The following is an 11,847-nucleotide window of genomic DNA, read 5'->3' as shown; positions in this document are numbered from 1 at the left end:
GGAAGGGGAAGGGGTGGAGACAGGGAGGGAAGCAGGAAGAGACAAAAGAGGAGAACGTATGGTCATGTTCAAGGAAGGGGACCAGAGAGGCCTGAATGAAGAGTGAGCCTAGTAATAACTGAAACAGCTGTAAACACCTGAGACTCGGGCCCTCTCAAATTGGCCATGTGCCCACCCCTTTCCCAAAACAAACGAATCAGATACTGTACAGATGTATAAAAACATCTTTTATTTGGGTAACATGTCCCAAGTCAGTTAGTAAAATAGATTCTAGAGAATATGGTCCTATGCACAGTCCTCCGTCCCCAAAAATAACCCTGGGGTGAGCCTTCCCCTCCCGACCCCGGGCTCCTCTGGTATATAAAAAAGGTTTGGCAGCTCAGTGTTTTATCATCTGGGCATAGGCACCATGTCCATGTTCAGTATTCCTAGAGTGCAGTAGTGGTAGAGGGCTGTAAGCTCTGCCAACCCTCCCCCCACCCAGACCCCAAACATTTATGCCCCACCCCAGGATCTGGGACCAAAAATAAAGAGTAAGCAGGCCCCCTCCACGAGGTGTTGGGCAGGGCTCAGGGCCATCACTGTGCTTTAAGAAAAAGGGAGGGGATTTATTTGGCACTTTAAACATAGAGGAGTAAGCCAGACTAGAGAACTCATAGAAGGTATTAAAAGTGGCAGGAAGAGGTCATTTGGCACTAGTCCCCTGGGAGAGGAAAAGAGATAAATGACAATAGGAGGTAAAAAAGTAGGAGGGGTCTATTTCAGAGGGCTGAAATGGCTAGAACCAATAGGACTGCAGACTCTGGGCCTATGCCTTCTATGTACCTTCATCCCACAGCAGCTGGGTGCCCACCTCCAGCATCCCTAGTGTCAGCTTGTCCCTATGTCTAGTGTCTGATCCCAATTCTAGCACTCAGTGTCTTCTCCAATACTAATGACCCTTGATCATGTCTCTAGTGACTTGACCATCCCTTGTCCCTTGGGCCTAGGAGCCAGGCTCTTTTCTGCCCACTTCCCTCTCATTGGTCAAATAGTCCCAAAGGCTCCATCCCAACCTCCCAGAGAGCTCTTTGGTCCTCATTACCTCCCTTCCCCACTGCTTCCTATGCCTCACACACTGTGGGAGGGGAGGAAGGTCAAAGAGCACCTGATACCCAACTTCCAGGGGCCCTCTTGGGGCCCCCTAGACTTGGATGAAGAGCAGGCCAGTGAGCAGGGCAAAGCCGGCTAGGAGCAGAATGACCTTGAGGATCCTCTGCTCAGAAGCGGCCAGCTCCTGGGGAAGGATTTCCAGGAAGGTGATATACAGAAATGTGCCGGCTGCCATGCCCTCCAGCACAGACTGGGCCAGCTGGTGCAGTGGCCCAGCTGACTCTGCCAGAGCCGCACCCAGCCCAATGCCCAGAGGTGTCATGCACGAGAAGAGGATTCCACAGCCAGCCACCACCTGCACTCGCAAGTGGCTCTGCAGCAGCCGCAGAGACAAGCTGACTGCCAGGATACCCTTGTGGAGCAGCAAAGCCAGGCACAGCTCCATCGCCCGAGCCCGGTCTCGCTGAAGCCCCACTGCCAGCCCCTCAAACACTGAGTGCAGAGCCAGGGAGAAGACCAGTACACAGGCACGCAGGGCTGAGGGGGCTGCTGGGATGCCACCTGCCTGTGGGACCCCTGGCCCATCATGCCAGTGCTGAGGCCCACCATTCGCCGTTCCCAGCAGAGCCCTTGTCTCCTCTCGAGGTGGTGGCCCTGACTGCTCCTTGTAAGCCAGCGTGATCTGTTCCATCACCAGGACCAGGAAGAAGCCCATGGCCAGGATGAACTCTTGTAGGGGGAACTGGAGCTGTGGGCAAAGGGAGCAGCAAGGAGTTTAGGAAACAAGCCAAGAATGAGAAGCCAGATTCAGAGTCTGATGGAGTCCCATTTACGTGCACCTAGGATCTTCCACTGAGAAAGGGCCACTCTCGGTGCTAAAAGACAGACTTACTTGGTGACAGAGAGAATGACATACAATCACACACATTATGGCGCTATTCCCTGTTACATATAGACCAAAGTTTCTCAACTTTGGAACTATTAACGCTTAGGGCCAATGAGTCTGCTGTGGGGCTGTCCTGTGCACAGGAGGATGTTTAGTTGCATCCCTAGCCTCTACTCATTCGATGCCAGTAGCAGGCACAACACCTTCCCTCTCTGAGTTGTAACAACCAAAAATGTCTCCAGACAAGACCAGTGGCAAGGCTGCAAACTCACCCCCAGCTGAGAGTCACTGATATAGATGTATAAAAAGTGTCACATGTAGGCACACAAGCAAACGATCACAATCGGCCTACCTCCCTGAATGCTCACACGGGCTACATACCGTCACGGGGACATTCAGGTTTACAGTCACATGAAGACAGAGGTCACTCAGTCACAGGCACACAGATGGTTACATCCAGTGTTACTTCCTCAGTCTTAGGGAAAGAGAGGAAGAGCCCCGGTGCCTTCCTCGTCACTGCCCACTTGTTTCAGTTTTTCCTATGAGACTTTCCTATGCCGTGGACTCGATCTTCTCCACATCCTACTTCCCTGAGTTATGGTCTTTTTGGTCAGTAACACCAGGCCGCTGGGAATCGCCTCCTATCCTTTCCAGGCCTGTAGGGACTTCTATCCCCAACCCTCCAGGGAAGTGATAAGAGGGTAGAGAAGATTCTTAGAGCACTATTAACTTCTTGGAGGCTGGAACTGAGAAACACAAAGACTAGTTCACACACCTGGTAATAAGGCTCCTTACACTGTCTCAAAGGGTGCAGAGGGATCACATAGAGACTAGGGTGTTGGAGGCAGGGAACCCACAAAAAGCTATGCCTTGTGACTAAAAATCACAGTTCATAGGGTCACATGCCAAGAGGCTTCCACTGTCACAGAGTGACACGGGAAGAGATCCATACATCCACCTCTCCTAGTGGTATGCAACTGAACACACACACACACACAGGGTCCCATGGAGCTGGCCAGTGCTCACCGTCACGTGCAGGGCCGCCAAGGCCTCATCTATGGCAGCCAGGTAGTCAGGCAGCAGGTCCAGGAGACAGGTGGCCAGAAAGACACCCCCCGCAAAGCAGCTTACTAGGCTCAGGGCTTTTTGGCGGGAGGCTGGGCAGGAGTGGAGCACGGAGGATAATGAACAAATGAACCCCCTCCAGCCCCACCACCCCATCCCAAGCAATGGTCACTTTTGCCTTCCCCTCCTTAGGGCACTTTCCTCAGTCCCCGAGCCTTCCTTACATCCAGGGCAGCAGGGGAGAGGAGAGGCTTACCTGAGGCCTCGGGGCTAGCTCCAGGCCGGCGCAGCACACAGATGGGCACCAGACTACAGATGAGCGTGAGTGCCAGCAGCAGCACTAGGGCCCCCAACTTCACCTCCAGTCCCATGGGCACCGCAGGCTCTGAGGCTACCGCCTCAGGGCGCCACACCAGGAGCTCTGGCTCTCCCCAGGGCCCCATGGTGGCTGTGGTTGCTCCGATGACTCTTAGACCTAGGAGGGCAGAGTGAGTGGAGGATGATCGCACAAGGAGAGACGGGGCCATGGAAAGGGGAAGGCTAGTCAGCAGAGTCCAGCTCCCTTACCCCAGCCACTTTCTGACCTTTCCATGGCGGCGTGACTCACCCACTCCTTACTGGCAACACTCCCCTTTCCCCTCAGACTCTCTTCCAAGTGACTTTCGCAGAAACCCAGCAAGGGGGGAAACTGAGGCATAAGGACGGGGTACCTCAGGACCCTTTCACCTGGAGTTCTCAGGGAACTAAGGAGCTGGGGTCCCCCACGGAAAGTAAAAACCAGGCCCTTCCCCCCAGGAAGGAGTGGATGAAGAGAAGGGGGTTTGCGACTGTGGAGATGTGGCGGGTGGCCTCGCGGACCGCCTCGACAGGGTGTTTGGGTGCTGGATCGCTCTCCCGCCCCGTTTCCCAGCGCCATCCTCCACGAAAGCAGAGAGCGACTGCTTCAGGCCACCGGATGGGACCCCGCGTAGAGGACCAAAGAAGAGAGGCCCTAGGGGTCTGGGGTCCCGGAACAGGCTGACACAACCGAGGGCTGTGTCTGGAAGTCCGGGCTCCGCGAGGCAGGGTCCGAGGCCGCCAGCGTCGGGAAGCAGAATGGGAGAGCCTGGCCTCTGGCTCCTAGGTCCCGGGGGGCCGGGCGGCCGACCCGGATGCTGCCCCGGGCAGCCCGCACTCACCTCGCGAGGGTCTCTATACTCGTCATCCGCTAAGTTCCGGCCTGGAGTCGGGAATTCCCGCCCCCTCCCCATTGCTCCTGCTCCCCACAGCCGCAGCGTACCCGTCCCGCAAACCAATGAGCGAGCAAGGAGGGCGGGGCTAGACTCGGAGCGACGTGAGCTAGGAGCAATCAGAGAGCGGCACCGGAGCCGGCGGGGGCTTCAGGGCTGAATGGGGAGGGCCTGGATCGGGGTTAGGGAGAGGACCTAGCTAGGGGCTATGGGCCTGGGGCGCTGCGGTGGAGGTCTAATGGGTCAGAGCTGGCTGGTCTACAAAGGCGTTGATTACTTGTAGATTTTAAAAGAGAAAGCTAAAAACCACATACCCACCCCGCATTCCCAAGTTTTCCGCCCTACAAGTCTGCGGAGAGCTGTTTGATCTTGGGCCTAAATCTTATCTAGCAATTGGAAGACTCCTAGGACCCCTTCTGTGCATCTTGGCGCCAAAGAGAAAGCATCCCCTTCTCAGGACTGGTTTCCCTCGCCGGCAACCACAAGAAAGAGAAAAGACAAGGCACAATCGGGAAAGGGCAATAGCAAAAGCAGGATAATTCTTGAAAATCCCCTATTTGACTGCCGGTGGCCTGAGCTGTCTTCTGTGCAGTTTTCTTGCCTTCTCCGAGTGGACGGAGAAATGCTAAGACCCAGCGCGGGGGCTGCTGAAACCCCACTCAGTGAAGAGCTGCTCCAACTTACTATTTTAACCATGCCTCAAGGCCTCTGCGCATCTCTCCAAACTTATCTCCGCTCCTCCTACCTGCAGCCCTTCTGGCCTCGCTTCTGTTCTCTGTTCCTTGAGTGCACCAAGGTGTTTTCAATTCAGAATCTTCACTGTGTCTTTAACCTGGATCCTCTTGGTCCGCAACCCTGTGTTATCAAAGTCATTTTCTAGCCTCACGGGTGTGTGTGTGTGTGTGTGTGTGTGTGTGTGTGTGTGTGTGTGTGTGTGTGTGTGTGTGTGTGTGTGTGTGTGTGTGTGTGTGTGTGTGTGTGTGTGTGTGTGTGTGTGTGTGTATGAAGTACAAAGGAGGAAAATGAAGGTGGCTCAAACCTATTCTTTTTTGCAAAGGTGAAAAGGCCTCATTGCCTTAAGAAACAACAAAGTGATGCTCTGATAAGGCTCTGGAAATGGAGGCCAGCAACTTCATTTGGGGGAATGTGAGAACCGCTCGAGGAAGGGTCTGGAAAGAAGGAATCATATGGGACTCTAAAATCAGGATGTAAGTGAAATGAAGTATTGGTTTCCCACCATTTAATAACAATTACCGTAGCTGTTCCATGCTCTTGAATTAAAAAATTAAAAATATTAGTAGAGGCAACTCTTGATTATTCAAGGGAACATTGTTGTTTGTGGGAAATTATGCTTTCAAGACCATTGATAATTAGTAACATTAACAAGAAATCATGGATTGGGAGTCAGGACATGTGGTTACTAGTCCCAGCTCAAACTGAATTTGATGTGTGATCTTAGGCAAGTCATTTTCTCTCTCAAGAGTTTGATCAGTTAGACTAGCAGATAATGCAGAGATTCCATTAATGGAAGCTGATTCTATTTTCCACTGAATCATATTGCACATGCCGCCTGCAGGAAGAAGCCCTTTGAAACCTTTCTTGTTCTAGGAAAGATCTAAGCTAGGATAGCTGTGCTTTCCTTAGAGCGCTGCAGCAATCTAGGAAGGCTGCTTGTCACTACTTGAGCAAGATGCAGGGAGATGAGCAGGAAAGAAGAGTTGGGAAATTTGAGAAAGCACCAGTAAGTTAGCCTAGTACAGTGCAAAGAAATGGGCTCAGGCAACCAGACCTTGATTCAGCTACTTAGAGTAATCTTGAGAGAGTTACTTAACTTTTCTCTGCCAGCTGTGAGTTACTATGACAATTAGGAGTAACATGGGAGTGCAGACCACATAATAGTTACTCAATAAATAATAGATCCTGTTTTTGTCTTTATCCTTAGCCCATTCAAATTTTCACAAGGAGAATACCAGTTTGAATTCTGGATCCACACCCCAACTTTCCTGCTTTATTCACCCAGCCATCCTTTATCCTACCTGTATCAGTTTAACTCCATTAATATATTTGAAGCTAATTCCTAGGCTATCAGTCACTAGACCAAGGGAAAAAAATCCTGAGTTTTGGTATTGCTACATTCTAGTCTGCTACATTGCTACATTGCCTCCTCATCAGCAAAATTAATAAAATAGTATGCCCTGTCTACCTCAGAGCTGTTGTGTATTAACATGAGAGAACAATATTATGAAAACATTTTGTGAACTACCAGTGCAGGGCTCATACTGTTGATAGTTGTACACAAATAGTAAGATAAATTCCCACCCCAAACCCAAATTATTTTTCAACCTTTTCCAGTTCTACAGACTCTTGTCCCCTCCATTAGTTAGCACAACCCAGTGTGTGTATGTATAGGTGCCGTTCTTCATCAGCAACGTAATGCACAGATTAAGGATTTGCGCAACCCACGATTGCGCGACTTTCCGCCCGCTGAGTCAAAGCTCAGTCACTTAACTTGGGTCAACAGGTTATTTACATCCCGCCTGGGCTTCGGAGTCACGTGGCAAGAGAGACCAAACCAGGCCGCATCTACCCACATTCTCGGAACTTTCCTCCTAACTTCCCGACAATTTGTGTTCTGGCTCTTACCCGCCCTTCGGTCCCGCGGAACAACCCAGTCCACGCAAGACGAATAAATACTCCGGCCCCATTGGCCTCATTCCTTCCCTGACAGCTCCATTCTGACCAGTTACGGCGGAAAATGCTTAGAGTGGGTAATTCCATTGGCTCAATGCCCTGCCCCTCAAAGCCCTAGCTTCCAATCAGACTCAAGTGTGGAAAGAGGGGCACCGAGGGGATGCCTCCCTAAGTCTCAGGCATACCTGTCCATACCTTCCTCCTTTGTTTTCGACCCTCCCACGGTCTCCCTCCTATAAATTGATGGCCAAGAACAGGCATGTCTTGTGCTAAAGTCACAGCTATCTATATCCTTCCCTGAGGAGCCACTGAACCCTCAGAAAGAAACTGAGACCGAAGGGCCGAGGCTGCCTGTTTGCCTTAAGTCCGGTTTGTGGACGTTTAGTATCTTAACCCCCTGCTCGCAGTTACAGCGCCACTACCGTGGCTCCCGGCTAGGTGCAACCCACCTCCCAGGTGTAAGGCTAGGGGCGGGGTTTGGCTGGGCAGGTCCAGGATGCGAGATCCTGGAGGAAAGAAAAGGTGTAGTGTTTGGGGAGTTCAGCAGGCTAGGCTGGCTTAGCAGGGCTGGGCTCTTCCTAACAGGTATTACACAGGGGGGCCCGTTCGTCTGAAACAGAGAGATAAGGCCGGAGGCGAGATCTTTGGGTGACAGGTGAGGGGGCTGAGCAGGTGAGGAACGGCGCAGGTTGGGGGTGGGGGGGACAATGGAAGAGGGAGCAAGAGAAACCAGAAGCTGTATGTGGGGGTTCTCTGTCATCCTCCTTCTGCAACCCCCCCCCCACTCCTCACATGCAGGATGGATTTCAGAACCCCTGACCTGCTGGACGTGTGGCTGGAACCTCCAGAAGATGTCTTCTCAACAGGACCCTTCCTGGAGCTGGGACTCCACTGTCCACCTCCAGAGGTCCCAGTGACTAGGCTACAAGAACAGGGGCTGCAAGGCTGGAAGTCCAGTGGGGGTCATGGCTGTGTGAGTTATGAATGGGAGGGGCGGTGGGTTGAAACACAACTCTGTGATAAGCCCAAGAAGCTTCAGCCTCCACTTGCAGAGAGGTCTGAAGACAGATCTCCTAAAATAGACAGGAGCTTTGACTATTCCCATGTCCAAAAACAGAAGGGACTGACATTGAAGCATGAAGGATCTAGGGTCAATGTCAGGTAGGACTTCCAGAATTCTTCCCTCTACACATATATACCCTCTTCTCCTATAGGGCCTTCAAGAGAGTGAACCTGAAGATTTCCTGAAGCTTTTCATTGATCCCAATGAAGTATACTGCTCAGAAGCATCTCCTGGCAGTGACAGTGGAATCTCCGAGGACCCTAGCCATCCAGACAGTCCTCCTGACCTCAAGGCACCCAGTTCCCCTGCCCTCTATGAGGTTGTCTATGAGGCAGGGGCTCTGGAGAGGATGCAAGGGGAAGCTGGGCCAGCTGTAGGGCTCATCTCTATCCAGTTAGGTCAGTGTTCTTTGTGGGAAGGAGGTAACAGCCCTTTGGGTCCAGCCCTGGGGATACCCTTATCCCAGGTCCCCATAGGTAGTGTCCCCAACCTATGCCACTCCCCAGGTCCTGCTACCATCAGGGTGTACCCTCCATCTCCTTCCTTCTAGTCACCTGTGTCTCCCTCAGATCAGTGGAGCCCACCATTCATGATGCCTGATGCCTGCATGGTTGGAGAGCTGCCCCTTGATGCTCATGCCCACATCCTGCCCAGAGCAGGCACTGTAAACCCAGTGCCTTCTGTGACCTCGGTGAGTCCTCGGCCAGATCCAGAACTGATACACACACGGACATCCACACAGATGGGGAAAGGGGGTGGGGGAGGGGGATACAGATGCTGAACTCTGCCCCAATTTTTGTGGCATCTGGCCTGAAGCCAGGGAGACAGGAGCAACTTTAAGAGCAGGCAAGGACAAGGGAGACAGGAGCCCTTGTGGGTAAGGTAGTGATGACTCAGTTAAGAAGGTGGGGTGAGGGAATCTGAGGATAGAGCTAGGAGAAAGCCTGGACCTTGCATGCATTGTTTGCTCAGCCACGGCCATTGTCTCAGCCTTGGGTCAGGTGGCAGAAATGGGACAGGCTGCCTGGAATCCACCTGGTACAGGGTGCAGGGTGTAGAAGCAGCTGCAACTACATTTCCACTACAGTAATTGTCCAGCAGGCACCCACTGGCCAGGGCTACAGTGCAGGAAAAGAACACATCGGATACCTTCCCAAGGCTGGCTGGCCGGTCCCTGCAGGACTAGGAGGGGGCCTTGTTCAGGTCACTGTTCCTCTCTTTATCCTGGAAAGAACAGGGAACAGATTCTACTCTCCAGCAAATCTGTGGTTGAAGCTGGGGCCAGAAGCTAAGCCACGAATCTTAGAATCTTGAGCTGAGGGATCTTAAGAAGTCTGATGCTTCTAACCTTGAGTGTGCATCAATAACACCAGGAAGTCTGTGGCTGTTTTTTTAAACAAAACTTTCTAGGCCTCATTCTCAGAGATTGTGATTAGATTGGAAGGAACACACCTTTAATAGTTCCATCAAATAAGGGGCAAGAAGGGAGCATAAGAAAAAGAAAGATAGAAGAAATGGTTTAGCTAAAAGCCAAAAACCATCAGGATGCAGAAGCAAAAAAATTCCTTTTAAGTCACAAAGTGAAATAAATTTTTCAAGAAGGAATATTAGGAAGGCAAGTTACTCAGTTGACAGGCTCAAGTTAACCAGATGACCTTCCCCACATACTTTGTGAGAAGTTTTTCAGTTTTTCGTGCCCCTGAGGAGTTGAGAAGAAACAGAGCTTCAGTTTCCCCTAGGGCCCAGACCCTAGGGGAAAATGGGCCACCACCCCAGGGAGCCCCTTGTGGTTGACAGGGATAACACTCTGCTAAGTGGAAGTTAGTGGCCAGAAGTAAATCATTTGCCTACTGTCAGATAAAGCAAACCCTACCTTAAGGAGTTCCTCCACATTGTTTTCAAATACCCCTAAGGTTTGGGGAGATGTGGACTGGAACAGCCCTCCCAAGCTTGCTCAGAGTGCCAAGGTCCTGAGTGTGTGGGCAAAGGATATGGCAAAACCATCTCTATCTCCCCCTTCTCAGCCTCAGGGGGTCTCTTCAGCCTGATTCAGAGCCTGTTTCAATTAAAGTCCCTGCCCCTCATCTATTTCATGGTTAGTTATTCCTCAGTGCAAATGGGAAACACTTCCCAGAAGGCAGCAGGCAGGGAGAGCTGCCTGGCTGATGGAATGGCACGACCCTCACCCCACTGTCATCTCATCTTCTCCTGTCCCCCACCAGTTGCCCTGTCAAAACTTGTTCCTGACAGATGAGGAGAAGCGCCTGCTGGGGCAGGAAGGGGTTTCCCTTCCCTCTCATCTGCCCCTCACCAAGGTAACATATTTCCCCAAAGATAACACAAACTTGGAGGTCCCACCATGGCCTTTGGAAAGCCAGGATCACAGGAGAGAGTTGGGGGAGGTTAAGGGCACAAGACTGACACTCCCCAAATCCCCAGGCAGAGGAGAGGATCCTTAAGAAGGTCAGGAGGAAAATCCGTAACAAGCAGTCAGCTCAGGACAGTCGGCGGCGGAAGAAAGAGTACATTGATGGGCTTGAGAGCAGGTAAGTATGGACTCACATTTCTGGCTTCCTGTGATCCCCATCTGGGGCCCCTTCCTTACCAAGGCAGGCAAGGTGAGGGACTCACATGACTGCAGAACCTTTTCCTACCTCTCCACACCCCCTAGGGTGGCTGCCTGTTCTGCACAGAACCAGGAACTACAGAAAAAAGTACAGGAGCTGGAGAGGAACAACACGTGAGTAAAAGCATAGTGTGCACACTGGGGCAGGATGCGGGCGCAGGAGCACGGATCTCACGCCCTGGGTCCCAGGAGAGCTAACTCTCCACTCCTTGTTTTCCAGCTCCCTGGTGACCCAGCTCCGCCAGCTGCAGATGCTCATTGCTCAAACCTCCAACAAAGCTGCCCAGACCAGCACTTGTGTTCTGGTACCAGTAGCCTCCTTCCCATCTCCCCCACTTCCACCATCTCCTGCGATGCTTCCATCCTGACACGCCCACTCCCCGGTTACACTGTCTTTCCCTCCCTGATGAGCCGACCTCCCCTCTGTTCCCTTCTGGCATTATCCCCACAGCCCAAGTGTCCTCTTGCTTCCTCCCAGATTCTCCTTTTTTCCCTGGCTCTCATCATCCTGCCCAGTTTCAGCCCCTTTCAGGGTCTACCAGAAGCTGGGCCTGAGGACTACCAGCCTCATGGAGGTGAGAGGCAACAGCAGGGCGGGGTTCTGTTCTTCAGGACAGTCAAGTGGTGGGAGGTCGGTCCTATTCTGCCTAGGATCCCCGACCCAAGGGAGCACTCTACTACCACCCTTTGTCCTTTACCCCACAGTGATTTCCAGAACTATCTTGACTCACAAGGACATGACAGAGAATCTGGAGACCCCCGTGGTAGAGTCCAGCTTCAGGAGGCCATCTGGGGCCAAGGGCGCAAATGGCTCAACAAGGACACTGCTTGAGAAGATGGGAGGGAAGACAGGCCCCCGGAGGCATGCCAGAGCTGTGCTGCATGCAGATGAGATGTGAGCTGAATGCTCACTGGCCCACTGCCCAGTCACAGTGAGGAACCCAGGGCTCCCTATGATTCTGCGCCCCCCTGGGATTCCCACGCAGGTTTCTTCAGCCCTACGGGTCCCAATCACTTCAGGACACCCTCGCTGGCTGTACCCTGTGGCCCAGTCTGCCTTTGTGCGTGAATACCTCAAATACTTTTGTTATATATCTGTGATTTTATTTCTTCTTTGGGGTTAGAGTAGAGGAAAAATAGAAGTTTTGGCTGAGAAATAAAATTTTTTTGCTTAAACTATATCCTAGAAGTTTTA

At 52.1% G+C, this 11,847-nt stretch overlaps 2 protein-coding genes across 7 annotated transcripts; one reads left to right on the top strand and one right to left on the bottom strand.

Annotated features, from left to right (window-relative positions):
- Nucleotides 1-206: 206 nt before the first annotated feature.
- SLC39A1 (solute carrier family 39 member 1) lies at nucleotides 207-4,362 on the bottom strand. Of its 2 annotated transcripts, XM_017678074.3 has the most exons (4): nucleotides 4,222-4,362; nucleotides 3,300-3,518; nucleotides 3,005-3,135; nucleotides 207-1,840 (listed from the first exon to the last, which is right to left on the bottom strand). In XM_017678074.3, exons 2-4 carry the CDS (start codon nucleotides 3,484-3,486, stop codon nucleotides 1,184-1,186), a joined length of 975 nt encoding a protein of 324 aa, XP_017533563.1. In that variant the 5' UTR covers nucleotides 3,487-3,518; nucleotides 4,222-4,362; the 3' UTR covers nucleotides 207-1,183. The 2 variants fall into 2 exon arrangements, with proteins under 2 accessions (XP_017533563.1, XP_036870479.2); XM_037014584.2 differs by lacking the exons at nucleotides 3,005-3,135; nucleotides 4,222-4,362 and adding an exon at nucleotides 3,611-4,215 and having other exon boundaries at nucleotides 1,500-1,840.
- Nucleotides 4,363-6,934: 2,572 nt separating this feature from the next.
- On the top strand, nucleotides 6,935-11,833 carry CREB3L4 (cAMP responsive element binding protein 3 like 4). 5 transcript variants are annotated; one of them, XM_073221181.1, is made up of 11 exons: nucleotides 7,018-7,036; nucleotides 7,549-7,618; nucleotides 7,762-7,936; nucleotides 8,178-8,424; nucleotides 8,596-8,717; nucleotides 10,249-10,341; nucleotides 10,466-10,572; nucleotides 10,698-10,766; nucleotides 10,873-10,957; nucleotides 11,131-11,227; nucleotides 11,358-11,833. In XM_073221181.1, exons 3-11 carry the CDS (start codon nucleotides 7,763-7,765, stop codon nucleotides 11,549-11,551), a joined length of 1,188 nt encoding a protein of 395 aa, XP_073077282.1. In that variant the 5' UTR covers nucleotides 7,018-7,036; nucleotides 7,549-7,618; nucleotide 7,762; the 3' UTR covers nucleotides 11,552-11,833. The 5 variants fall into 5 exon arrangements, with proteins under 5 accessions (XP_036870430.2, XP_073077282.1, XP_017533565.3 ...); XM_037014535.2 differs by lacking the exon at nucleotides 7,549-7,618 and having other exon boundaries at nucleotides 6,935-7,036; XM_017678076.3 differs by lacking the exons at nucleotides 7,018-7,036; nucleotides 7,549-7,618 and adding an exon at nucleotides 7,139-7,332.
- Nucleotides 11,834-11,847: the final 14 nt, after the last annotated feature.

Source organism: Manis javanica, chromosome 14, assembly GCF_040802235.1.
Source record: "Manis javanica isolate MJ-LG chromosome 14, MJ_LKY, whole genome shotgun sequence".
Taxonomy (NCBI): Eukaryota; Metazoa; Chordata; class Mammalia; order Pholidota; family Manidae; genus Manis; species Manis javanica.
The sequence above is the reverse complement of the archived record's forward strand: the minus strand, read 5'-3'. Positions and strand labels throughout refer to the sequence as shown.

Bases quoted from the DNA above. Each gene is read 5' to 3' on its own strand.
- SLC39A1 (XM_017678074.3), bottom strand. From the start codon at position 3,486: ATGGGGCCCTGGGGAGAGCCAGAGCTCCTGGTGTGGCGCCCTGAGGCG. The intron at 3,136-3,299 runs GTAAGCCTCTCC...ACTCCTGCCCAG, and splicing joins AGCTAGCCCCGAGGCCTCAG to CCTCCCGCCAAAAAGCCCTG. The intron at 1,841-3,004 runs GTGAGCACTGGC...CTTTGCCCACAG, and splicing joins TGGCGGCCCTGCACGTGACG to CTCCAGTTCCCCCTACAAGA.
- CREB3L4 (XM_037014535.2), top strand. From the start codon at position 7,763: ATGGATTTCAGAACCCCTGACCTGCTGGACGTGTGGCTGGAACCTCCA. The intron at 10,958-11,130 runs GTACCAGTAGCC...GCTTCCTCCCAG, and splicing joins AGACCAGCACTTGTGTTCTG to ATTCTCCTTTTTTCCCTGGC. The intron at 11,228-11,357 runs GTGAGAGGCAAC...TTTACCCCACAG, and splicing joins GGACTACCAGCCTCATGGAG to TGATTTCCAGAACTATCTTG.